A 25829-nucleotide genomic window follows, 5' to 3' on the forward strand; every position below is an offset into this window, starting at 1 on the left:
GATCAATGGTACATGACATAAATGATGCTGATTTACGACTTCCGTAAACCGGGGTAAGATTGTACCAGTAATAGTGAGATTGTGCCCTACAAACCCATTGTTTGTCAGCCTCATGCCATGGCGATCACAACACCAAACTTTCTTGAATAAGTTCCCTCGAATATTTACCCAGATAAACTAGTCTTCTGACTCGGAAGAGATGGCTGACAAGTCGCGGATTTTATGGCACAATTTCATCCCCACTGGCACCATCTCACCCCGGCTGATGGTACATACTATAAAACATGTTAAGACCGATGCGCTTTAGTCAGGAAATCTCCGGAGTCATTTTGCTACTGTCGCTGTAGGCTCGTCTCGTCAGGCTCGTTTAAAAATTCATTCTTTTTTTTTTCACCAATCACACTAGCCATGGCATTGATATGATGAACGTCGCGTGCTATCTATCGGCTTTGCGGAGCAAAACTTCGGTTTTAGGTTTTAAACTTCGGCTTTCGCTTTTGCTGAAGGGTAAACGATTCGTTTTTCTCGTGCAGAATTAATAGGAGTGAGCAGTTGTTGTCAGGTGTAGCGTAAATGCATCGCGCGCGCGGAGTCCTTTGATTCCCGCGTAGTGCAAGTGAAAAATACACCTTGCTCTTCGGTCGCCCGGAGGAGAAAACCAAGTCTGCCCCTATTGGGTGGTATTTGCTCGTTTGCCGCTGTTTTTCCGGATATTATTATATTGGGTGGAAATCGGCCATTTTGGTTGTTTTCCAGAAACCGGAAGTTGCCATCTTACAATCCAAAATGTTGCCTGAGGTCGATTATAAAAAAATTTGTTACCACTAAAAACATTCACCTGCCAAATATGGTTCCATTTAGTTGGTTAGCTCTCGAGATGTGCAGAAATTTCCAGAAAAGGGAAGGGTGTCGAACCATTATGGACATATTTGTTACCCCTTAAAACATCCACATGCCAAATTCGGTTTCATTTGCTTGGTTTGTTCTTGAATTGTGCAGAAATTTATGTTTCATTTGTATGGGACATCTCCTTGCCAGAAGAGGGAGAGGTTTCAAACTATCATAGGAACCTTTATCGGCACCAAAAACCCCTACATACAAATTTTCACGTCGATCGGTTCGGTAGTTTTCGAGCCTAAATGGATCAGACAGACAGACAGACCGGACTGCATTTTTATGTGTATAGATTACAACATCAACATTTTAGAACCTTAAGAGTGAATATACATTTATTGGATTGAAGCGTTCATGTAAATCTATTGAAATAAAAAAAAGTTTGAATGAGAAAGGCTGGGTCTGACCGCTAGGTGGATTAATTTAGGTTTTTTTAAATAAGTCGTGTAATCTTTGAGAGAATAGACTTTCAATATTTTTACAATTTAACACATAATGGTTAAAAAAAAATTCCGATTACATTGGTCAACACAAGTGTGACCCCGAAGGTCAAACTAAGAAAAAATAAAAATTTATAGCTTTTCCTGTGATTTTTTTTTCATTCTAGAGCAACTATTGTGAGCTGTAGAGCAGCATATTTTTTATTTTTTTTTATTTTTTATTTTATTTGTCAACCAGTATTATAATTAAATGAAATGGGAATCAATAGAGCAACTGAACCTTCAATTAAGAACTAAGATCTAAAATTGTTGAAATCAGTCATGCCATCTTTGGCAAAACGAATGAATATAAAAATTTTTCTGGACACGTTTCTTTTCATAACCTACATGTTCAATCATCATAAAATTCGTTATTTAGAGGTTTTAAAGACAGTCCGTTCATTTGATACCTGTTTTATTCAAATCGGTTGTGTAGTTTCTGAGATAATGGAGTTTCATAACTTTTACATTCTGATACATAACAGACTAAGTTACAGTTCGATAATAATAGAATTCAATAGGGTCTTATCAGGCAACTAGACCTTTATATTGCAACTTATTTCGTGAAAAACGGTCCATCCATCTCTGAGAAAAGTGGGTGAGTTCAAGCAGTCTTAGGAACATGTTTCTTTTCATAGCCTGATTTCACATTATTATACATAACGGACAAAGTTAAAGTCCAATAACAATAAAATTCAATAGGGTCTTATGGGGAAACTAGACCTTTCATTTGCAAAACACAAACACACACACACACACACAAACACACACACACACATAAAGAAAATGCTCAGCTCGTCGAACTAAGTCGATTGATATACGAGATTCGACCCTTAGGAGCACTTTTATACCTTTGGTTTTTTCAGTGATTGCTATACCTTTCTAGGAGCAAGGCAAAAACATCCCTATTAAACCTTCTATAAAGTTATCAGCCTTCCAAAAATGCATGTTTTTGCAAAAAATGTTATGTTTTATCTATTAAAATAAACAAGCTATTTGCCATATAATAATATTTTCAGGGGTAATTGCACGTCCACCATCTCCAAATCTCGCAATTATTCACAAGTGGCAGTTCCATTGTCAATTGAGATACAAACTTTCGTCTTTTAAAGTCTGTAGACAGCATCCTCGATTTATTTTTATTTTTAAATTCATCGATGTTGTTTCAACTACGTCATCGAAAAATTTTGAAATGTATTGAAGAGATATTATGTGAAAGGGCTATCAGTAAACCACATTTACACATTTAGGGTCATTTCTGATTCCTCTTCCGTTAACATAGCAAATAGCTGAAAATCACGAGAAATTAATTTTTTAAGCTGCTTGAGATATGTATGACACCAACAGCACAACTTCACAGCTTCATGCAAACACTAGTTACTGCCGCTTATGGCAAGTCCGTCCCAATTGCATTTTTATCAATTTTGATTTTATTGGTGGAATGTATATATATACTTACTTTTTATAGAACCAACCACACCATCGAAACAAAGCGAATGAAGTCCAAATTTGCGCAAACACACCACGTAAATGTGCAAAATTAGCTGCTACACCTAATACTGCTCTAAAGGAACCTGTTAGTGCGAAAAATGTTGAATCCAACAGCGAAGCAATGTTACTTATAGCTCCAACTAGTGATTCTATGTTTTGTAGCGCAGGTCTCGAGCTTTCTTCGGCCATTTGGATAAAACTGCAAATGAAATAAAATTATTTAATAACTTTTTTTCAAATTCAGAGAAACTAGGTATATTTCATTGACCGTGTTCCTAAAGTCCGATTAAGTTCCTTTATCTCAATTTTGCCCACCTTTCCCCCGCCATAGGGCTAGTAGCGAACTAGGAGTAAAATAACGGTCATTTTAGTGACTTTTTTATTTAAATAGTGAGCATAAAGTAAAAAATATAGAGCTTTAAAATTCATTACTAAATTTCAAATAGGCCATGTTTCATCTGAAATATGTGTTCAAAACATAAGATGCGGAATGAATGGTCCTCGTAGAAATAAGTCGAAGTAGAATCTCTATCGTTATTTCACTTTGAAAAAATTGTAAATATGTACGAATTAGGAAATGTATAATTTATTAGGAGACTTTGAATTTTTACTTGTTTAATATCCAACGTATTGAGGTTCAAATACGACGATGCTGTATATGAAACTCAATTGCAGAAGTCGAAACGTCTCGATTCAGCCATGTATTTCGAATGAGACGAGTTGCTCGTCGAAGCTTCTTTAATACAGCCCGAAATTTCGATTTTTTAGTCCTCTTCAATCAGGAAAAACAGGAGAGTACAGCCGATATAAGACAAGGAAATTAAAGTAGTTACGTAATGTCACGCAAAAAAAAACAATATCGCTATCCTTGGAGCTAATAGCGGTCTCGATCAACTAGATTAGTTGAGAAAATTCGTTATCGATATTGTTTTTGGCACAATTTGCCTGTGAGCAATTCTCGCTGAAACCAGGTCACTAGGTGCACAAGGTCTTTCGAATTTGATATAAATGCACATATTAGTTAGGAATAGAGAAAAAATGATTATGCTATTTTTGTTTGATTGGATTTGTTGACCCCTCGGTCATCAAGAGGTGAAATAGTTACTTAAAAGTTGAAATTTTAACAATTCTTGATGTTTTATTTGAGCTATATCTCTGAAATTCGTTATGGAACCTACTACAAGTAGCACTTTTCTGTAAAGTGGAATGATAGGGCTTTCATTTGGAGTAATCAGAATTTTGGCCGCCATCTTGAATTTTGCCGCCGTCTTGGATTATATCAGAAAAATGCAATTTTGGCCGTGTTCGCAATTACCGATTTTAGATCTGAGACCAGCATTGGAAAGCTGAGAAAAAATGCTATAAGATGCAAGAAAACAATTAGGTGAGCATCAGTGTTAACCTACCAATTGAACGAATTTTCCAAACGAAGTTTCAAAATATTCAATACATTGGTAAGAGATTTATCTTAGTACTTAAAACAGTATGGTGAAGCAACAAAAGACAAGTACAGAATTCTGGTCCAAAAAGGAGGATCAATGTTTTGGGATGTCAAACCCGTTCGGCATAGTAGTAGATTGGATGAATAATGACAATTTGCTATGTTTAATAGAGAGATTAAATCTCATTTTGAATCGTCACCCTATAATTTTCAGCAAAATCTGCATACACAATGGCTTCATTCGGTTTATGATTGGTAATTTTGTGGATTTAAAAGTGAAATACGATATAGTTTTAATGAGTTTCATTTTACTTATTCTAATTTACCTTAGGGACAGATAATGAGCTAAGCATTGATTCCATGTGCCACTAAAAGTGTCTACGAACTCTTCAAATGAACAGTTTTTTCGAACTATTTGATATTGATTCTTAACCTGCACTAGTTTTGTTCAGCAGTTTATTACTGAACTCATAAATATCCGGAAATTTACCGCATTTCAAACAATAACACAGGAGGGAAGAGTTTCTACCTATGGCTACTACGTTGATTGCGCGGAATGCATTGACTATTTTAAAACTTCGTTCGGAAAATTCGTTCAATTGGTAGGTTAACACTGATACTCACCTAATAATTTTTCTGGCATCTTATAGCATTTTTTCTCAGCTTTCCAATGCTGGTCTCAGATCGAAAATCGGTAATTGCGAACATGCTCAAAACGGCATTTTTCTGATATAATCCAAGATGGCGGCAAAATTCAAGATGGCGGCCAAAATTCTGATTACTCCAAATGAAAGCCCTATCATTCCACTTTACAGAAAAGTGCTACTTGTAGTAGGTTCTATAACGAATTTCAGAGATATAGCTCAAATAAAACATCAAGAATTGTTAAAATTTCAACTTTTTAAGTAACTATTTCACCCCTTGGTGACCGAGAAGTCAACAAATTCAATCAAACAAAAATGGCATAATCATTTTTTCTCTATTTCTAACTAATATGTGCATTTATATCAAATTCGAAAGACCTTGTGCACCTAGTGGCCTGGTTTCAGCGAGAATTGCTCATGTGTAGGATAAGTACATCGATCACCGTACCCCAGTGCTGAGTCGAGAAAATTTCCAGCTCGAAAAGTTCCTCAACTCGATCGGGAATCGAACCCGATATCACAACCGTGTGGGAGAGCTGGCCAACCGACATCGCTAACCACTGAGCGACGGGGACCACACGTAATTTCACGCACAGCACTAAAAGGTACGAACAGTTTTTAAAATAAGTCTTTACATTGGCAGTTCTGACAGTTTGTTCGTGTCTATACTGCACTGATCACTCCAATGAGAGATTCGAAAACGTTGGGTGGCATAGAACTTTCATGATGGAAAAGTCAACGAAACTAACTGTCCAAATATTCGGTAAATGAGAAGCATTCTTTCCAATGTAATTTTTAATACAGAAAAATTCTTTTTTGCTTATTTAAAGTTATAATAGTGACTTTAATGACCATTTTGTTATAAAATAGTTACTTTAGTGATCTTTTGGCATGAATAGATTTTTTGGTGATCAACCTAAAAATAGTAACGAAACCCGATCAAACGATTATAACAAACGGGTATCATAAATATATCTGAACTCGATAGAAATAACAAAGCGTGTAGTATTCTTGATATGCCAGAATGATGAAAAGTACAGCATTATTTCAAATTTTGGTAGCATACCTTTGAATGTTCAAAAGTGTGTTTTTTAAAGCATATTTATAACAAAATTTGTTATTCAATTGACAAAAAATTGTACATTCTAACTAATTCTGATCTTTTTTTGCCGAAATACTTACAAAACTTGCTATAATTTGTAATAATCTCTAAGTAATTTTGATAGGAATTCTGATATTTTAACTATTAACGAGACCAAGTTTAGAACACAAGTTGCACATTTGATATCCCTGCGGTCAATAGACCTAATGGGACCACGTTGGGAATTATATGTCCCATACAAATCAGTGCAATAGCATAAGCGCATTTGCTTGAAACTTGTTGATACTTAGCCTTACCCCTTTTAGTAGTTGAATGCACCCAAGAAAAGACAATGCGCTTTGCACTTCAAGTCTCGTTTCTCATTCAGTCAGACATGGCTCGTACGTATTGTAAGTTCTCTCGCTCGCATGTGACGCACAGCACAAAATGTGCGTCACATGCGAGCGAGAGAACTTACAATACGTACGAGCCATGTCTCGTCGCATGGGATTTCTTTTGCGACGTACACGAAGATATCTCGTCTCTCAACGCAACGAACGCGGTGCATAGGTGTTGCGTACACGAGACAGCTCGCGCGCAAATTCTCGTGAGCTAGTCCCATATATTGCTTTGCGCTGATGGTGCAAGAAAGAAATTGATTTTGCCCAGATGGATGAAGGTAGGGAATTTTATGTGATTTATTATTTACGGTGTTATAGGAGCTTGCGTCAGAGCACCGTTTGAATAATGATTGGTGTGTAAACTAATTCATTTGTTTATCAATTCATATGTTGATTAATCTGACTTTTGCTCACAATAATGATAAAGGTTTGTTACCATATTTATATATTATTATTTTCTTTGCGAACGGTATAAAAATGCATAGTATTTTTTACTGAAACAAATATATTAGATGCAGAGTGTTATGTTGGCTAACGTGAAGATGCTGAGTTTCTGTCGTCGTTAAAGATGTCATTGACTATTATATGATAGAAACCATTCCAAAGAAAATCATATTCAGTTTTGTAGTTATAAGATTAGATGCGATTTTAAATTCGAGTACAAACCTTTCGGGAGTTAAAAATAACAGAACCACTAAACCAATATAACCAATTTTATATTTTCCAATACATATTGGTGGTAAAGATGTTGAATAGAATTTTCAAATAAGGTATAGACACAGACTAACAGACGTAACACTAGAACCTAGCTCCATCGCCACAGAAAAAGAACATTTCAAATTTTCAATGGAATAACATTCAATCACATTCAATCATTTAATCTCTTACATATTTTGTAGTTCCTCATTTGACACAAGCAGTAACGCTAGCGCTGATGTCGAAACATATGACGCAGCGCGAACACGGCAGCAGATGGTGCTAGTGTTACTAACTGTTTATTGAAAAGTTGTTCGAAGTGTTATGTCTCTTAGTCTGTGGTATAGAAATTGCAAATCAGATATATGATTCTGAAGCCATATTAACTCTGGTGCAACGATATGAACTTTAGTAATAATCTTAGTAATAAAGTTTTATGAAATTTTCCAACAATGCACCTCCAAAAGGGTCTGAGGGCGTATACTGTATCGAAGACACAAATCATCACTGTGGGAGACGCGTTGCTCGAGTCATGTCGCTGATACATGATGCTTTCGATACCGCAGACGAAGATGCAATTTAATGCTACGGTATTTTATTATCTAATAAATATATGTTTTATAATGTGCAACAGGGGATTTATAAATGAATTTCAACCATTTCAACGCTCGATTCCTCAAATGCGGAGTGTTAATCCTAGAAAGATAGTCTGCGTCAATTTGAGTCCTGAGCGTTATCATGCCAAATGACCTGTCATCATCGAATATCGACCAATTTTGATTTGGAAGAAACTCTGCACACGTACCTGACTTAAGGGGTAATATCAACCAAAAAAAATGTTTTTGGCAATTTTTTTATTGGCTTAAATCATGCTAAAAGTATTCTAGAATCAATATCTACATCGCTCAAGTACTGATCTTAACTCAAAATTCGTTTAAATCAATTTTCTACCGAACAACTTTTATGCTCCAAAATCACATTTTTCGTTCATTTTGGCGATGCTCGTTTTTTTTTTTAAATTTCGAGGCTTTGTAAACTAGTGGAAGTTGCCTATGATCGATACCGTGTTTCAAATTTGAAGTATAGAGGTCGCCGCATCAAGTTTCGACCGTTACATCGTTTCTACAGCACGTGTTTACTCACAATTTCCCTTTGTTTAGTCGATCAGCCCTTCCCGTTGTGTACGTTCTTTGTTTGAGTTTTTCCATACTTTTAAACTGTGAGTTATATTCAAAAGTACTTAAATATGAGTGACAAGTTTGAGTTTTGCGTGGGGTCGGACGCCAACCGCGTCAAATTCGCTGAGCATCGCATGTCTGATATCGCGAAAGAGGGTAGGCTCAGCCTTACATCAGTTAAAAAAGGAAAATAAAGCCCAGGAAGGACAACTTTACGGCGCAGGAATAGCTGACTGGAGGTAAAAAAAATATTAGGGGCTGTATTATTGCGATTGTTGAGATTTATAGCATTTTAAAACTTTAAATGCGTTTTTCTCAAAACCATGTTTTCAAAAACGGCGAGCAGTAGAACTGAAAAAGTTTACATCCGATTTACTTGAAATTTTAACTGTAGCTTCTTCATTAGATTATCTAGTAAAGTACACACGATTTTAGCGATTGAGTAACAACAACTAATGTTGTAAACAATCAATGTGGATTTTTTTTTTTGTCGAAACAGAACTGTTTTTTTTTCAAACCGTTGCCGTTTGCGAAGAAAAATTTTAAAAATATAATCATGTGTACTTCACTAGCGAAACTTATGTAGATAATGAAAAAAATTTTGTTTTGGTTATAGGTGGATTTGGGCACGATTTCCACTGCTCGCCGCGGAACAACTTAAAAAAAAAGCGATTCACGGCAATAGCTGCACAGCCGCCATTTTGTAACAAAAATAGCAATAAAAATATTTTTCCTGTTCTGCAAGACTTGCTCAATCCAATCCAATAATCCAGGGACTTTTTTATTCAAGACACAAAATTTTATTCCTAATATTTAACTTTTTGAAGTATTTATTAAACAGGATTTGAAAACGGAAGAAAACCTGTGTAATTTTCCAAGAAAAAAATAAAGTTTATTATTTTAAGAGGTTCTAGTAAACATTTTAAATCAAAAAGAAGGTTTTAAATCAAAAAGAAGAAAGGTTCTAGTAAACATTTTAAATCAAAAAGATCATAACGACTAGCTTCCTCAAAGCATTTGTTTATAAGTTATTTCGGATTCAAGTTTAAAAAGTTAGAAACTTAACAGTAAATTTTATATGAATACAAAAAAAAAAATTGAATTTCCCTTGATGTTTTTTCAAGATTTGATACTATTTCATGAGCGTAGCCAGAATTTCGATTAGGGGGGGGCAAGTTCTTCAAAATTTTAGAAGTAAAAAAATTAGAAAAAAATTTAGAAGTAAAAAAAGTATCTTGAAAAATAGAAATAAATACTAGTAGTTAGTGACCAACACGGATTTGCCCGATACTTTTGCCGCTGCAATGTCCTTAGTAGACCAACTGAAAATCTTGTGCAATTCCGCGCAACATAGGCCAAACATTTCAATCAATTATTTTTGATCTGGCTGATACTTCACACAGATATTACGTCAATGGGCTGAACATATCGATTTATGCTAATGTATGCGTTGAAAATGGACTTTTTTTCAGATGGTGGTGAAAAAAGTAGGAGGTTGTATCCAAGACACGACCGCATAAATGACGTAGAACTACGTACACTATTAACAAATGCATTGAGTGTTTCATTACCCTAGTAACACAACTGGTTTTATCAAAGTTTCATAGCGCTTTTTTGGCTGTATTGAGCGCTATGAAACTTTGATAAAATACACACATCATACCATATCATACACACACAGCAAGCAAGCGACCAATCAGAGGACGTTATTTCTATTTCAACAAGGCTTGACAATTTTCATTAGTGCAATAGTTCGTAGATTCAAACAACATTTTTCTGCATTTGGGCAGATGCGTGTATAATTTTCCAATCGATTGCTGCAAGAATGAAGAAAATCGGTTGAAAACCAACCGACCTATAAGCATTTGAAAAGGGACAAATTTCGTCCCAGTTTTTCGGTTTGCATCCCTGTGTGGTATGCTAAAGTAAAACGTAGTTCTACGTAAAAAAAAACTTGTTTATTTGCCTTGAGAAAGGCATTTTGAAGTTCAAAATCTGTAAAAGCTGTTTTCGCATTCAGTAAATGAGACGGCCGCGACAGATTGTATTTTCTTGGATTCAGCACATAATTTGTTCCGACGCGTACCGGTCTAGCTCACAAGACGAAATAACTGATCGCGCGTACGTTTTTTTCCTTTTATACTTGCACACTGGCAACTAATGAGCCCAACCCTCGCATCAGAAAATATCACGCAATGAGCAATTATCTCAAGCCATTTGCGGCAGGACAAATGAACTTATTTTAAGTTTTGATTTGATTTATTACGGCTTGCCACTGCTCGTTGAAACCCCTAAAACGATTTAAAAACACTAATAGTATCGGAAGAATTCGATTTCGGTCTAACATTACAACAGTATTACTGCCGGTTTAAACAAGCTAGCGCACCGTTTCCGAAGCAAAACGAATCTGTTATTATTTACTGTTCATTCACTGGGCTCGAAAAAGCCTTTGTTGAATAAAATTTAATTAACTTTCCTCATAAATTTTTCAAAAGTCTTTAAGAAGACTGTTTCTGAACTGCGTGATAAAGTTGTGTGCTAGGCCGCGGCTGAAACCTTCACTGCAGCAAATTTGTTAACTACAGATAGCCTTCGTACAGTTCATCACTTTTATCACAACTATTTTTCTCCAGCTCCAGTGTTAGCGCCATGAATCAATCAAAAGATTAGAGTTCATTGCCCAATCGAAACAGGAACATCCAGCGTTCCACTAGCAACAAACAGCAATACTCCGACGCGTGCTGGCCTAGCTCACAAGACGAAATAACTGATAGCGCGTACGTTTTTTTCCTTTTATACTCGCACACTGGCAACGAAAGGCAGCAAGCAACCAATCAGAGGACGTAATTTTCGTTTCAACAAGGCTTGACAATTTTCAATAGTACAATAGTTTGCATAATTAATTAACACTTTCCTACATTTGGGTGGAAGCGTGTATAATTTTCCAATCAATTGCTGCAAGAATCAAGAAAATCGGTTGAAAACAAACCGATTTATAAGCATTTAAAAAGGGACATTTTTCGTCCCCTTTTCGTTAATAGTTTTTGTATTTGCACCCCTATGTGGTAGGCTAAAGAAAAACGTAGTTCTACGTCAAAATAACTAAGACAGATAATTGTTTCAGAGTTTCATAAATTTTCTATGGAAGGTAATTATGTTAGCTTACTTGCAAAAAAAAAAAATTCGATCTTGAGTGCGGCCTTCGGGCAGTTAACCGGAACATTCGCCATGGCGGACGAAAACATACGTGCAGGCATGTTTTTTAATTCTTTAGTCGTTTTATTTATAAATTCCTCCTGAAATTTCGCGACAAAATTGTTGAAGTAGATCTTAAGCTTCAGGCTTGCCAGAAATCCTCGATGAGACGCAACTTGGGAACGTTGGGCGGGTTCGCCAACTTGGGTACCACATCGACATTTAGCCGTTCCATCTCCTCAAACGATCGCCTCGAATAGTTAGCCGACTCCAGATCCGGCCAAAACTTTGTGTCTTCGGCCTTATCGTATTTTTTGATGAACGACGCAACTTCCGGCAGGTACTTCATACTATAAATTCCCCCATTCACGGCCAGTCCGGAGCGAAAGAAGAGCAGCTTTTACATCCCCTTCTCACTGATTGTCAGCCACAGCAGCACCGTCTTGGGTAACTTGGTGTGTGAAAGAAATTTCACCTTAGTGCTTACTTCTTTCGTGGTGGAAGTAAAATACAAAGTGCCCTACCAGTCGTTGCCATCCAGGCTGAGACAGTCGTCCATCACCACCGTCGTGAATCGCCGGGAAAATCGATTTTACCATCTTATTGAGGCGCGGCCGCTGCTTCATTGCCTGCAGCTCCGAGACTAGTGAACGGGTATTGGCCGTCCATGTTCGCCTGACATGTATGTCTATGTTCGCCAAGCACTGTTTGATCGGTTGCACAGACCTTCAGGCTAAGCGCACGCAGCGATGTAGCAACTTTTCCCTCGGTCTTCTTCTTCAGTATCCTTTGGAACTTCTTGTCGCTCATAGTCGTCGGCCGCCCGGAACCGGACTTTCTTTCAATGCCCTGATAGGTGTCCAATAGTGCCAAGGTGTTATAGATGCCGGAACGGGCGTATCCGGTGTCAACGAACTGCCGCACGATGTCCGTTTTCGGGGCGGCGGGGTACCGTTATTCAAACGCGCAAATCAATTTTTTTCTGATGACTCATGGGTTAATATGATTGTTGCTGCATACGTAGTTTCGTCAGTGCGTGTAAAGGTAAATCCATGAAAAAATTGAAAAATTGGCAATTTTTGTCCATTTTCTTGCTGACCAAGATCTAGTGTTCATTTACAGTTCAATCTGGCCCAAAAAGTTTGAAAAAATACTCAGTTTGCCAAGTCGAACACGAGTGCAAAGTTCCATTCAAATCGAGTAAAATTGACTTTCCCTAACAGCACAAAGGCGAGCTTTGGCGCCTAAGCTGTATCAAGTATGCACAGTACGGGCGTCTCGCTCAATTCGTAATGCGACGGAACATCGCTTGCGCACCGCCGTGTGAATATCAAGAAAAGCGCAGACTGCTGTTTCTTCATATTTTAGTGTCTTCTCGATCTTCGTCACTAGGCGCTGCAAAGCGGCTTCCGTAGATTTGGCCTGTTAATAGTCATATTGATGCTAATGCAGGGGCAAACCCTTCAGAAACTCGCTGCGGATGTAGTTATCTGTACTTTTCTCCATCAACTTGAGAAGCGTTGACGTCAGACTTATAAGTCTGAAAGCCTTTGGCAAAATTGTGTCTTTTTTGCCCGGATTTGGTATAAACACCACCTTAACGTTTCGCCAGCTGACCGGGATATGTCCCAGAATGAGGCTGACTCGAAAAAGGTTGATGAGTTCGGACTCCGTCCGTCCTTCGTCCGATTTTTGCAGGAACATTGGTAGAATACCATCCGGTCCCGGTGACTTCATAGGCACAAAAGAGCTTAATACCCAGTTGATAGAAGTCTTCGTGAACAGTCGAATAGGTGTGACTTTTAGGCTTAGAAAAAATTTTCCCTCGTCCAGACGGGACTCGAACCCGCAATCTCCGTTAGCCAACGGAGCTCTTCCGTGATACGCGTTTGGAGTCTAGCCAGCAACTGACGTGTCTCATCGCTTGCGCCGCTGTAGATATAATAAGTCGTTATACACTGTGTGCATCTGGTGCTGCTACCAATATGCATCCACGGCAGTTCCTAACAAAGTTTTCTACTCCTCTGTCCATTTTGGGCCACCACACTGATAAACGCAACGTTGATTTCATCATTGAAGATCCCAGGTGACCTTCATGCGCAATTTTAAGAACCTGAAAGCGTAACGTGTCGGAACAACTATGCGGTCTCCCCGTAACAGAAGATCCCCTACTTGGCATAGCTCATTAGTGAACACACAAAATTCGATTGGCAGTTCATCACGTTTATCTCGTTCAATAATATCTAAAATCTGCTGGATTTCCTCATCCGCTCTGGAGGCTTCTACCATTTGTTCCCATGACACAGCAACCGCATTTGCGGCATAATCAAAAATCTCTGTAATCATAATCTCCTCTCGCTGATCGAAAGCTGCCGGTCTGAGAGTCGACAGTCTCGACAACACGTCTGCTTGGTTTTGATCGCCTGGGATGTGCGTTACTATGTAATCGAATCCTTGCAAACGTAGCACCCATCTTTCAATTCGGACACAAGGCCGCGATCGCGGTGCAAACAAATAGATGAGCGCTTTGCAATCGGTCAAAATTTCAAACTCAATCCCATATAAGTAGAAGTAAAATTTTTCGACACACCAGACTAGTGCAAGAGCTTCTTTTTCAGGATGGCAATACCGTTTTTCTGTGTCCGTCAGCGATTTAGACGCATAACTGATAACCCGATGTTGCCCGTACTTGTCTACCTTGTCATGGGAACAAATGGTAGAAGCTTCCAGAGCGGATGAGGAAATCCAGCAGATTTTAGATATTATTGGGCGAGATAAACGTGATGAACTGCCAATCGAATTTCGTGTGTTCGCTAATGAGCTATGCCAAGTAGGGGATCTTCTGTTACGGGGAGACCGCATAGTTGTTCCGACAGCGTTACGCTTTCAGGTTCTTAAAATTGCGCATGAAGGTCACCTGGGATCTTCAATGATGAAATCAACGTTGCGTTTATCAGTGTGGTGGCCCAAAATGGACAGAGAAGTAGAAAACTTTGTTAGTAACTGCCGTGGATGCATATTGGTAGCTGCACCAGATGCACCGGAACCCATGACAAAGAAGCAGCTGCCGGATGGACCCTGGAAGGAAATAGCTATCGATTTTCTGGGACCATTGCCGGAAGGTCAATGGCTGTTTGTGGTGGTGGACTATTATAGTCGGTTCGTAGAAGTTGTGGAAATGTGGGACATTACTGCTTCTAACACAATCCGAGAGCTATCAACGATGTTCGGTCGTTTCGGAGTTCCGATTACAATGAGAGCCGATAACGGACCTCAGTTGGGTAGCGAATGTAAAGAGCTTAAAGCATTCTGTAAGGAATTCGACATCGCATTGGTTAACACCATACCGTACTGGCCACAGGCAAACGGTGAAGTAGAACGCCAGAACAGGAGCATCTTGAAACGTTTGCGAATTTCGCAGGAGCTGGGCATGGATTGGCGTCTAGAGTTACGAAAATATCTTCTGGCATATCATTCAACAACTCACCCGACTACTGGGAAGTCTCCGTCGGAACTACTGTTTGGGCGTAGGATCAGAAATAAGCTGCCTTCGATACCAGAACGAGAAGAAGATGAAATGGTGAGGGATCAGGATAAAATCGTTAAAGAGAAAGAAAAGGTGTATTCAGATAACAAACGAAGGGCTTGTAGGAATGAAATTGAGAATGGGGAATGGAGAAAAGATAACAAATTGGCAACAGATTATTCTTCGGAATTGTTCGAAATTGTCAAGCGAAAGGGATCAGAAGTTACGGTAAAATCATTGAATTCGGGAAACGAATATAAACGCTACGTATCACATTTAAAAAAACAGAAGCTCAGGTCCAAGATGCACAAAGAAGGGAAGATAAAGAAGACCAACCAGGAACGTCAGTAGAACAAGAAAGGAGTGACGAGAATAACTTTTCAAAATCTGTATCGGAAGGTCACAAATCAATTGAGGTCAGCGAAGATGATACAAGTGTTTGTATACCTGAGAAGCGGAGGTGTTCGGCTCCCAAGAAGTTCCAAGACTATGTCCCATTTTGAAAAAAAAAATAAGGTGGGATGTAGGAATCTGTCACTACGAAAAAGTACGAATGGGTGCACCTATTAGATAGAACCTTGGAACAGAGAGAGAGGAGTGGAGTTGAGAGAAAAAGAGCGTTAGGGAGTAGGGAAAAAAGCAGCGGAATAAACCTGAGTAATTAAGTTAGTAAACGGAGTTTATTTCATTTTAGACAGTGACCAAACCTAGCTGTTACACCCATCTTAACTCAACCTCATGTATTTGTGCTCGCAACTCTGCCTTCGTGATCCACACGGACAGAGTAAACGTGATACCGATGTTCATTTTTAACATGATTTGTGATTCGACTGACGCCGAAGTTTAATGTTTTCCGATCGCAGAAAACATTCGATGCAACGTGGAAACACGTAATGAAGGAGCGATTTTTTGCGATGCTGAAAACGCTGTCTAGAGTATTTGTTTAATTATTCATTTCATTAGGCCGACGTTCACGAAGAATGCATGGAGTAAACACCAGATTTACACGAAATCGTTGAACAAATGAACAAAATATGATTACATGCTCTCATAGAATCGCCCATCGATGGAAATTTGGTAAACTTAGTTGATTTTATCCTGAATTTTGTAAAACAAACCACTTTTCACAACATTCCCATACTCATCTCACCTAGACCACTGCTTAATTATTCATCTCACGACGCCCCCATATTCATCACACATATTGATCACTTTGTTAATGAACGTAGCCGCATACCGTCGTAGTAGGATACCTAGGTATCCGCTGTAGTTGTTTACGCGCTAATTGGTAGTCTAGGTATTCACTGCAGTGCTGTTGATTTATGTCAATTATGTTGGAATTATTTAAATTTAAAGCTTGTTTTTAGAAATTTAAGGTGAACATTTTGAAAAGTAAAGTATTCTTAGTGTAGTTTAGTTTTTTTTTTTTTTAAGGGGGGATTTGTTAGTAGCTTAAGTATTTATGATAAATATTAGTAAATAATGAGTATGTGTGTCCAATCACAAATGGTGACTTCTCAACACTGTTAGAAATTTGTAATTTTAATTGTTAGGATTTGTTTGCTTTCGCAATTAGGACTTATCATTCGTAGGGACTTAAACCTACATGTCAGAAAAGGGGAAGTAAACTTACAACTAACTTAATTGCTAACTTATTTTCTATAAAGAGAGCTTATCGTAGCAATTGAGGATTGCAACGATTTTTGTCGAAAATTGTTAATAATTTTATTTGACATAGCTTCTAATGGTTCAACACCAGTAAGTCTATGTAATTCGAGTGTACCAAACCAAGGAGGACGCTTCAAAATCATTTTCAGAATTTTATTCTGAATCCTTTGGAGCGTTTTCTTCCTTGTTGAACAGCAACTTGACCAGATCGGTACAGCATAAAGCATTGCTGGTCTAAAAATTTGTTTGTAAATCAAAAGTTTGTTCTTTAAACAAAGTTTAGAATTTCTGTTAATGAGAGGATATAAACATCTCGTATATTTGATGCACTTGGCTTGTATACTCCCAATGTGCTCTTTGAAAATAAGTTTTTTATCATAAATTAGTCCCAAGTACTTAACCTTGTCGGACCAACTTAAAATAACCCCATTCATCTTGACAACGTGATTATTGTTTGGCTTGAGGAAAGAAGCCCTAGGCTTATGCGGAAAAATTATCATTTGAGTTTTAGAAGCATTGGGAGAGATTTTCCACTTTTGCAAGTAGGAAGAAAATATATCTAAACTTTTCTGCAATCGACTGCATATGACACGAAGACTTTTTCCTTTTACGGAAATGCTTGTGTCATCGCAGAACAATGACTTTGTGCATCCTGGAGGCAAATCAGGAAGATCTGAAGTGAATATGTTGTACAGGACTGGACCCAAGACTGAACCTTGAGGCACACCTGCTCTGACAGGAAATCTATCAGATTTTGAATTCTGATAGACAACCTGCAGAGTTCGATCAGTAAGATAATTTTTTAAAATTTTGATTAGGAAAATTGGAAAATTAAAAGTTTGCAATTTCGCAATCAAACCTTCATGCCAAACACTGTCGAATGCTTTTTCTATGTCTAAAAGAGCAGCTCCAGTGGAATAACCTTCAGATTTGTTAGCTCGTATTATATTAGTAACTCTGAGCAATTGATGAGTTGTGGAATGCCCATGGCGAAATCCAAACTGTTCATTTGCAAAAATTGAATTTTCGTTGATGTGTGACATCATTCTGTTAAGAATAACTCTCTCAAACAGTTTACTTATTGAAGAAAGCAAACTGATTGGTCGATAACTTGAAACTTCAGCTGGGTTCTTATCCGGTTTTAAAATGGGAGTAATTTTTGCATTTTTCCATAATTTGGGAAAATATGCAATTTTGAAGCAGCAATTGAAAATTTTCACTAAAAATTCCATTGTGCTCTCAGGGAGATGTTTGATTAGTATATTAAAGATTCCATCGTCACCAGGTGCTTTCATATTTTTGAAATTTTTAATAATTGATTTAATCTCATTCAAGTTAGTTTCAATTATTTCTGCAGGTAAAAAATTCTGGGAAGAAATTAAATCAAATTGACGTGTGACTTCATTTTCAATTGGACTCACAAAATTCAAATTTGAGTTATGAACACTCTCAAACTGCTGAGCAAGTCTTTGAGCCTTTTGTTCATTGGATACAAGAAAACGTTCACCATCTTTTAAAACTGGAATAGGCTTTGAAGGTTTCTTAAGAATCTTCGACAGCTTCCAAAATGGTTTTGAATATGGTTTCAATTTTTCAACTTTAGTCTCAAAATTTTGATTTCTCAGAAGAGTAAATCTATGTTTAATCTCTTTCTGTAAATCTTTATAAATAGTTTTAAAAACAGGGTCACGAGAACGTTGATATTGACGTCTGCGGACATTTTTCAAACGAATTAGAAGTTGAAGATTTTCGTCAATTATTGGTGAATCAAATTTCACTTGAGCCTTTGGAACAGAATAATTCCTGGCATCAACAATTGCACATTTTAATGCTTCCAAAGCGGAATCAATATTCACTTCGTTTTGCAAATCAAGCCCATTATTGAAATTTCTCTCAATATGAGTTTTGTATCTTTCCCAATTAGCCTTGTTATAATTAAAAACAGAGCTCATAGGGTTTAAAACTGATTCATGTGATAAAGAAAAAGTTATTGGAAGATGGTCAGAATCAAAGTCAGCATGTGTGATCAAATCACTACATGCATGACTTTGATCTGTAAGCACCAAATCAATTGTTGAAGGGTTTCTTACAGAAGAAAAGCATGTAGGACTATTCGGAGACAAAATAGAATAGTATCCTGAAGAACAATCATTGAATAAAATTTTGCCATTGGAATTCCTTTGAGAATTATTCCATGAACGATGTTTAGCGTTAAAATCGCCGATTATAAAAAATTTCGAACGATTTCTGGTGAGTTTTTGTAAATCACCTTTAAAATAATTTTTGTGCTCGCGTGTGCATTGAAATGGTAAATATGCTGCGGCAATAAATAAAATCCCAAGTTCAGTTTGAGCTTCAATTCCCAAAGTTTCAATAACTTTCGTCTCAAGATGGGGAAGAGCACGATGTTTGATTCGGCGATGAATAACAATTGCAACTCCACCGCCGGAACCCTGAATCCTATCATATCTATGAACCACGTAATTGGGATCATATTTTAATTTTATGTTAGGTTTCAAAAATGTTTCAGTAATAATTGCAATATGCACATTATTTACTGTTAAAAAATTAAAAAGCTCATTCTCATTGGCCTTCAATGAGCGAGCATTCCAATTTAATATTTTAATTGTTTTATTTAAAATCATTGCTAAATTTTAAATTAGAAACAATTTTAATAGTAAAATTTGTGCCTATTTGAATGGCTTCAAACATTGATTTTGCCTGCAACATGGCGTTCATAAGATCGAACATTGCCTGTTGCAAAAAAGAAAGTTTACCTGCCGTAATAGGCCCCAGGCAGTTGACATTAGAAAAAATATTTTCGGCAGCAATATTAGCTGGAGTAATAGGTGTACAATTATTTTCTAGCGTGTTTTGCTTACCCATATTAACGGTCATTTTCGAACTACCAACACTAGGCGGTATAATGTTCGAACCACCTGTAACCTGTGCATAAGTTAAACGGGTATGCAAAGGAGTAGGTAAACTATGCGTCACTGGTACGCTTGGAGAATTTTGTTTTGAAGTTGGTTTTAATTGAGAAATTGAATTTTGTTTACCTTGCCTTGCCTTAACAATTGCTAAACGGACTGGGCATTGATAAAAATTTGACATATGGTTGCCGTTACAATTCGCACAGCGAAAATTTTACTCTCTTTCACAGGACATGTGTCCTTTTTGTGAGAAGAGTCTCCACAATTAAGACATTTTTGGTCCATGTTACAGAATTTGGAACCATGGCCATAACGTTGGCAAGTACGGCATTGGGTGATATGCTTTTCACCTCCGCCATACTTCCTATAAGTTTCCCACTTTACACGCACATTATACAAAGCATGTGCTTTTTCAAAAAATTTTAAGTTGTTAACCTCATTGCGGTTAAAATGAATTAAATAATTAACAAGGGAAATTCCAGCTCTCTGACTGTTTTCGCCTCGTGATTTTTGTTTCATTAGAATTACTTGGGTAGGGGCTATGCCAAGTAATTATGTTAAAGTAAGTTTGATCTCATCAACGGTTTGATCGTTGGTGAGACCTTTCAAGACAACCTTGAACGGCTTGGCGTTCTTGGTGTCATATGTAAAAAATTTGTACATCTTGTCAGTTAAATACTGAACAAGACGATCACGACCCTTTACTGAGTCGGCTAATAAGCGGCATTCACCTCTACGGCCAATTTGATAGGTAACTTTAACGTCAGAAACAAACGTTGAAAGTCCCTTTTTGAATATATTAAATTCAGAAAAAAAAGTTACCACAAAAGGTGGAACTTTCTCCTTTTTTAAAGATTTTATATTTTGTATAGTTTCATTATTGGTAACTTCCATTTCACCAGCTTCTTGCTCAGGCAAAATATCAAAAGGATTGTCACTACAGACACTCGATGTGTCAGAAAGAGATGCCTCTCTTTTCCTCCCCGCAGCGATGCGAGGTTTCTTTTTCCGTCCAGCCATTTCAGGTGATACGAAAAAAGTTAAAACAAATGTTAAATTCAAAAGTAGGTAGTCTTGAGAAAGACTGATGGGAAATAACTTTCAGGTAGTCTTTAAAAGACACACTGACAAAACACAAACTTTGAAGCTATAGGCAGTCAAAGACCAGTCCACAAGCAACCGAAAAAACGTCTGATCTGTAGGACAGTTCAAGACGCACTGTTAGTGTAGTTTAGTGATTAATACAAATGTATAATGAAAAAAATCTGGTTGGCTGCTGAATGAATACGTTGTAGCCGTATAGAGCAATGGGTAGATTTCATTTTCTTGGTTAGATGATCGAAATAAATGAGTTTTTCGGTGTAGATACCCGACTTTAATAACAAATTCAGAAATTTTAGGTAAGTTTTTGAGGATTCTACTTCATGATATATCTAAAGTGAACTAATAAGAATCCATTCCATGGATTAGGTGATTGGTTTAATTAGAAAATATGTGTTTTTTCTAGTTTTCAATTGAGTTTTCGTTTTATAATTATGGGCTGAGATGAATAATGGAACAGTTCCCCTATCTGTGTTGCTAACACAAAACAGAGCGAGGGAAATAATCCGCGTTCGCGCGTGACTATATAATTTCTGGTTTTGCCAATTAAAAAGCACGGAAAGTGAGTATCTAAATTAACCTTATTTCCGATTTTGCGGAAAACGGAATAAATAAGTATAAAAAACTATTTTTTTTGTTTCTCTCAATTCCTTTCATGAAAGAAAAAACTACCCAGTCATTTTCATTGGGGGCCCACATTTTTGTTACCGCACCAGGCCCACCAAACCATAGCTACGCCACTGAGCGTATCCATTGTGTTTAAAGGCCAAAACACTGTTGCTTTTTGCATATATGAAACTTCAAGATACTTTTTTGACCACATAAGAAACGTAGAATATACTATTAACTAACCGGTGTTCCGGAAATCCTGGGCTGTATCCAAAACTGTTACAATACATGTTACTGTTTAACATATTGTTTCCATACATGCCATAGCCTGAGTAGCCACCACCAAGTCCTGAATATCCGTATGATGGCACTCCGTAGCGACTTCCGTAATTTGTATTGTACATACCACTGCTGGATTGAAATGGTCTAGGGGGCAGCGGAGGTGGAACTGCAGTCGATATATTTCCTACCGGAGTATTGAGACTATACTGACCACCAAATATTCGCGATTCATTAAGAACTGGATTTCGAAAATTAACAGGCTGCATTTCAATTGGACTTTGATCCATTACAATGAATGAAAAACATTCAACAGAGATCTAATGTCAATTTCGGTTTCGCTCAGAGATGCCAGATATTTTTGACAAATGCCTGCAACTGCTCGGAAAACCAGAAAATTGTGCTCGAAATCAGAAAAAAATCTCCGTGATCCAAAAAATTTCGCTCGTGCAGGCAAAAGTCTGTTAAAATCTGCACAAATTTTACGAAAATCTGCGCAAATATATGAAGACTCTAAAAAAAATCTGCAGACTGTGGAAAAACTACAAATATCTGCAAATCAATAAAAATTTGCACACGGACTGTGAAAATCTGTGTTTTGCAGACAAATCTGCACATTTGGTATACCTGGTTTCGCTCTTTTCCAGGGGTCTGACGTTTAATGAGTATCCCGTATCCAAAATCTTAATGCAATATGGCGTCATATGTTCAGTAAACAACTTGAAAACCATGATTTTTCTCGACCACAGTACAGTTCTAACATTAAGATATATTACCGTGTAAATGGTGTTACCATAATTATCACAATAATAATTGTCATTACTGGCAAATTTTGTCGTGTTTTGCGGTGTCGGTCGTACCGCAACGTCAGTGGTACCTAGCAATCAGGAGGACTATGCTATCGCTGTCAAATCTCATATATTTGCAGTGTACCCAACATCTCAATGGTCCGCTGACACTAGCGGTACCCGGAAAATGGGCAGTTTACTCTAAAGGGAAGAATTTTCGGGCAACTGCTCCATATGTTGGCCCTATCTATTGATGACAAAATAAAACTAAAAGCGATCAAATTTATCAATTTGATCACGTAATGTGTATGGAACGGTATTAAATAAGTGAACTGTTATTTATACTGTTTATTTTTAATTCACAGGCTGTAGTATAAACACGAATAATGTGTAATAACTATTGTTCTACATAAATGTACACATGTACACGAATGCCGCCATATTGCTAACGATGTTCGATACATGATTTCTAGTAGATGTCATCCTTCTGCTAGCAATGGGCAAGATCGATCCGATTTTTTCAAAATCGATCTTTTTTGGTCGATTCATCGATTTTTAAATTGATTTCTATACGAGCGATTTTTTACTGAATCGATCCTTTGGATGGTAAGATCGTTTTTTTTCCGCCTGAAAAATAAAAGTGTGCAAAATGGATTGAAGACAATAGTGATTGCATTTATTGTTGCTTACGTAATCTGCGGCCAAATTCCGAGAACACTTTTCTTTGAAGAGAAGAAAATTTCTTCATTGATAGTATATGATTTTTTTCTTCTCTCCGAAGAAGTGTGTGCTCGAAATTCGGACACTGATCTGAAAAATGTGTCAATTTTTTACCAGGATGACCATAGTTGAAGAATGGGCTAAAATTCAATAGACATGAAACCGAGAAAAACGCATTTCAAATGTTTTTGTTGGTTCAAACAATTGTCTACGTCCATAACAACTTTTTTCATGAGTAAGTCACCACCCCCACAAGTTCCAGCATATCCAGCTTTCCACGAGCGGTAATGGCGGATAGTGCACGCAGACCATTTCGACGTTTTCTGTAGGTCAGGGAAGCTGGATAACCTTGTCGTCGAGTTGAAAAGAACAATCCGCAGCCAAATCAAGTCCCTCCAGTATTTTTAACGCAGTAACCATTTTTTTGCCTTTGTAAACGCGACATCAATAGACAAACCCGTATGAAATTTGGCTAACACGCATGCGTTGTGAAATATATCAAGGATTAGAGGTGGGTGAAACGGCTCTTTTGCAAGAGCGGCTCTGAACCGACTCATGGTTCACAATGATTCACGAGCGTTGACAGTTCGTGTTGTCTCGGTAAACTTCGGGTTCGCGCGAACCAAACAGTTCTGGTGCGCCCAAAGAACCGTGGTTCGTTTTCGTGGCCGTTCGTTCTTTCGCTCTTTTCTAAGAACCGGTTCATATGAACGGTTCGTGAGCCGTTCGCCCATCCCTAGCGAGGATGAAAAGAACGACGAGACAAGTTTGCACCTCGAACTGAATAGCGTGCCTTACAATAAAAATATTCTCAACAAGGAAGCAGTTACATTTTCCGATCATAGAATCGTTAACATTGTTTTTGCGGTCAAGAAACAATTTTAGTCGCGGCAAATATTCTTCGCAAAAAAGCAATATTCGATGCAACAATCTAATGATCGCTTACCTGACGCCCCTAATTACCAGACCACGAGACCGTCTCGAAAGTTTGACGTATATTCTATACAGTCATAACTAACTGATTGGTGTACATTGGGGTGGCAATGGAAATTGACTTTTACGGTTTTATTTAGAAGCAGTGTTCAAAATTTCATCCTCACGAACAGTTAGTAAAATTTCGATTTTTGGATAACACCCGACCTCGACGTTTTATACATTTCTAATAACCCGTTCACATGATGTAAGATGCGCGATATCTTGATTTCAAATCCCATACTCCAAATTTTCCGTGAAAACTAGATGTATGTATGTTTCAAGATACGCGATATCACGTGATATCTGCTATAGTGTGAACAAGGCATAAGACATTTGGCACAAAACAAAAAACTATTACAAACTGTGCTTTTCTTCATAAGTCGAGAAGTGAAATTTAGACCAAATACTCCTGTATTCCGATTGAGCTGAAATTTTGCATTGCATTGGATATTGAATTTACCATTTTGGATATTAGCCAACATTATTTCATATTTGCTACCTCTGCAAGTGCACTTTTTGAAAATTGGCTTCCGTAGGGACGTTGTTTACTATCGTTGTGGGTGTTTACTATCAAGTACCAATTTTTTTATTTAGGTAGAAAAGGCATATGCCCTTTTTTTTCAATTATGAGTAGCGGGGTACTCGTTAACTTAAATATTGCGAAAAGTTGAATTGAATGGTCGTGTATATGCCGTGCTGTATTCTGTTCTGCATGGTGTCGCGCTCGCCATTTTTGTTTATTTGAGTTTGTGCTGCGGATGTTCCGATTTTTTTATGAATTGGGTTGTTCAGCTATAACAGTTTTTTATATCATCTGAAAGATCTGAATTTCTAAGCAAAACGTGATTTAAAAAAGATCTATCGTTTTCCTTCGCTTTTTAAATCACGATTTAAAACTGCTTGAAATCTGCTCGAAACCGCTACAATGACAGTTCGCCCATCTACCAACTGTCACTGTAGCGATTTAGAGCGAATTTTTATTTTTCATTTAAAAACCGAGGGAAAATGATATAAAGTTTTAAAAAATCACGTTTTGTTTAGAAAATTACACTCTTTTGGATATATATATAATAATCGGAAATCCGTGAATAGCTAAACAACCCAATTATACAGGTTTGGATTGCTCGTAGTGCATCCGATACAATAGACCATTTCACGAACTGACAGGTGTCACGGATCCTGCTGATGTCAGCGGTTTCAAACTTTCTGTCAAAATTTCGTTCATGAATCAAGTTCACAAACGTCTCGTGAAATGGTCTATGGGATGAGCGACAACGAAAACTCTTAGTAGAAAAAAACCGCTGAAAGAGTACACGCGGTAAAAGAAGATGGCAATAAACTAAAAAGCCGTATCATTAGAAGATGTTGTGTACGAAAACTCGTTAAAAATGATTGATAAACCAGAAAACGCAAACAAAACAAAATCTCCATAAATATAGCCAAAAAAAGGTCGTAAACAGCTTATGCCGAACAAAAATCGATTTTTTGTTGAATCGATTTTTCAGGAACGATTTTCCCCTGAATCGATTTTATTGTTTTTGATCAATCTATTCAGGAGAATCGATTTTTTTTTTTCGAAGATCGCCCATGGTACCACGGGTACCACAATGTCAGTGGTATCGCTATAAAATTTGGTGTAACGCGACTTTTATATCGGATTTGACGTTAATAGCATAGCTCTTTTCGCAGCAGCAGAGATGTTTTTGAGAAATGTCTGGAACTGCTCGAAA

General features: G+C 37.4%; 1 protein-coding gene across 1 annotated transcript; it reads right to left on the bottom strand.

Annotated features, from left to right (window-relative positions):
• Nucleotides 1-2805: 2805 nt before the first annotated feature.
• Nucleotides 2806-21996, bottom strand: LOC129726188 (peroxisomal membrane protein PEX13-like). The gene is made up of 2 exons (XM_055682898.1): nucleotides 21581-21996; nucleotides 2806-3063 (listed from the first exon to the last, which is right to left on the bottom strand). The coding sequence occupies exons 1-2, from the start codon at nucleotides 21904-21906 to the stop codon at nucleotides 2829-2831; spliced, it is 561 nt and encodes a 186-aa protein (XP_055538873.1). The 5' UTR covers nucleotides 21907-21996; the 3' UTR covers nucleotides 2806-2828.
• Between the last annotated feature and the right edge of the window lie 3833 nt (nucleotides 21997-25829).

The sequence above is a fragment of the Wyeomyia smithii genome, chromosome 2 (assembly GCF_029784165.1).
Source record: "Wyeomyia smithii strain HCP4-BCI-WySm-NY-G18 chromosome 2, ASM2978416v1, whole genome shotgun sequence".
Lineage (NCBI taxonomy): Eukaryota > Metazoa > Arthropoda > Insecta > Diptera > Culicidae > Wyeomyia > Wyeomyia smithii.

Excerpts from the sequence above, each read along its gene's own strand:
- LOC129726188 (XM_055682898.1), bottom strand. The coding sequence starts at position 21,906 with ATGGATCAAAGTCCAATTGAAATGCAGCCTGTTAATTTTCGAAATCCA. Across the intron at positions 3,064-21,580 it reads CCAGGATTTCCGGAACACCG|TTTTATCCAAATGGCCGAAG; the intron begins GTTAGTTAATAG and ends TTTCATTTGCAG.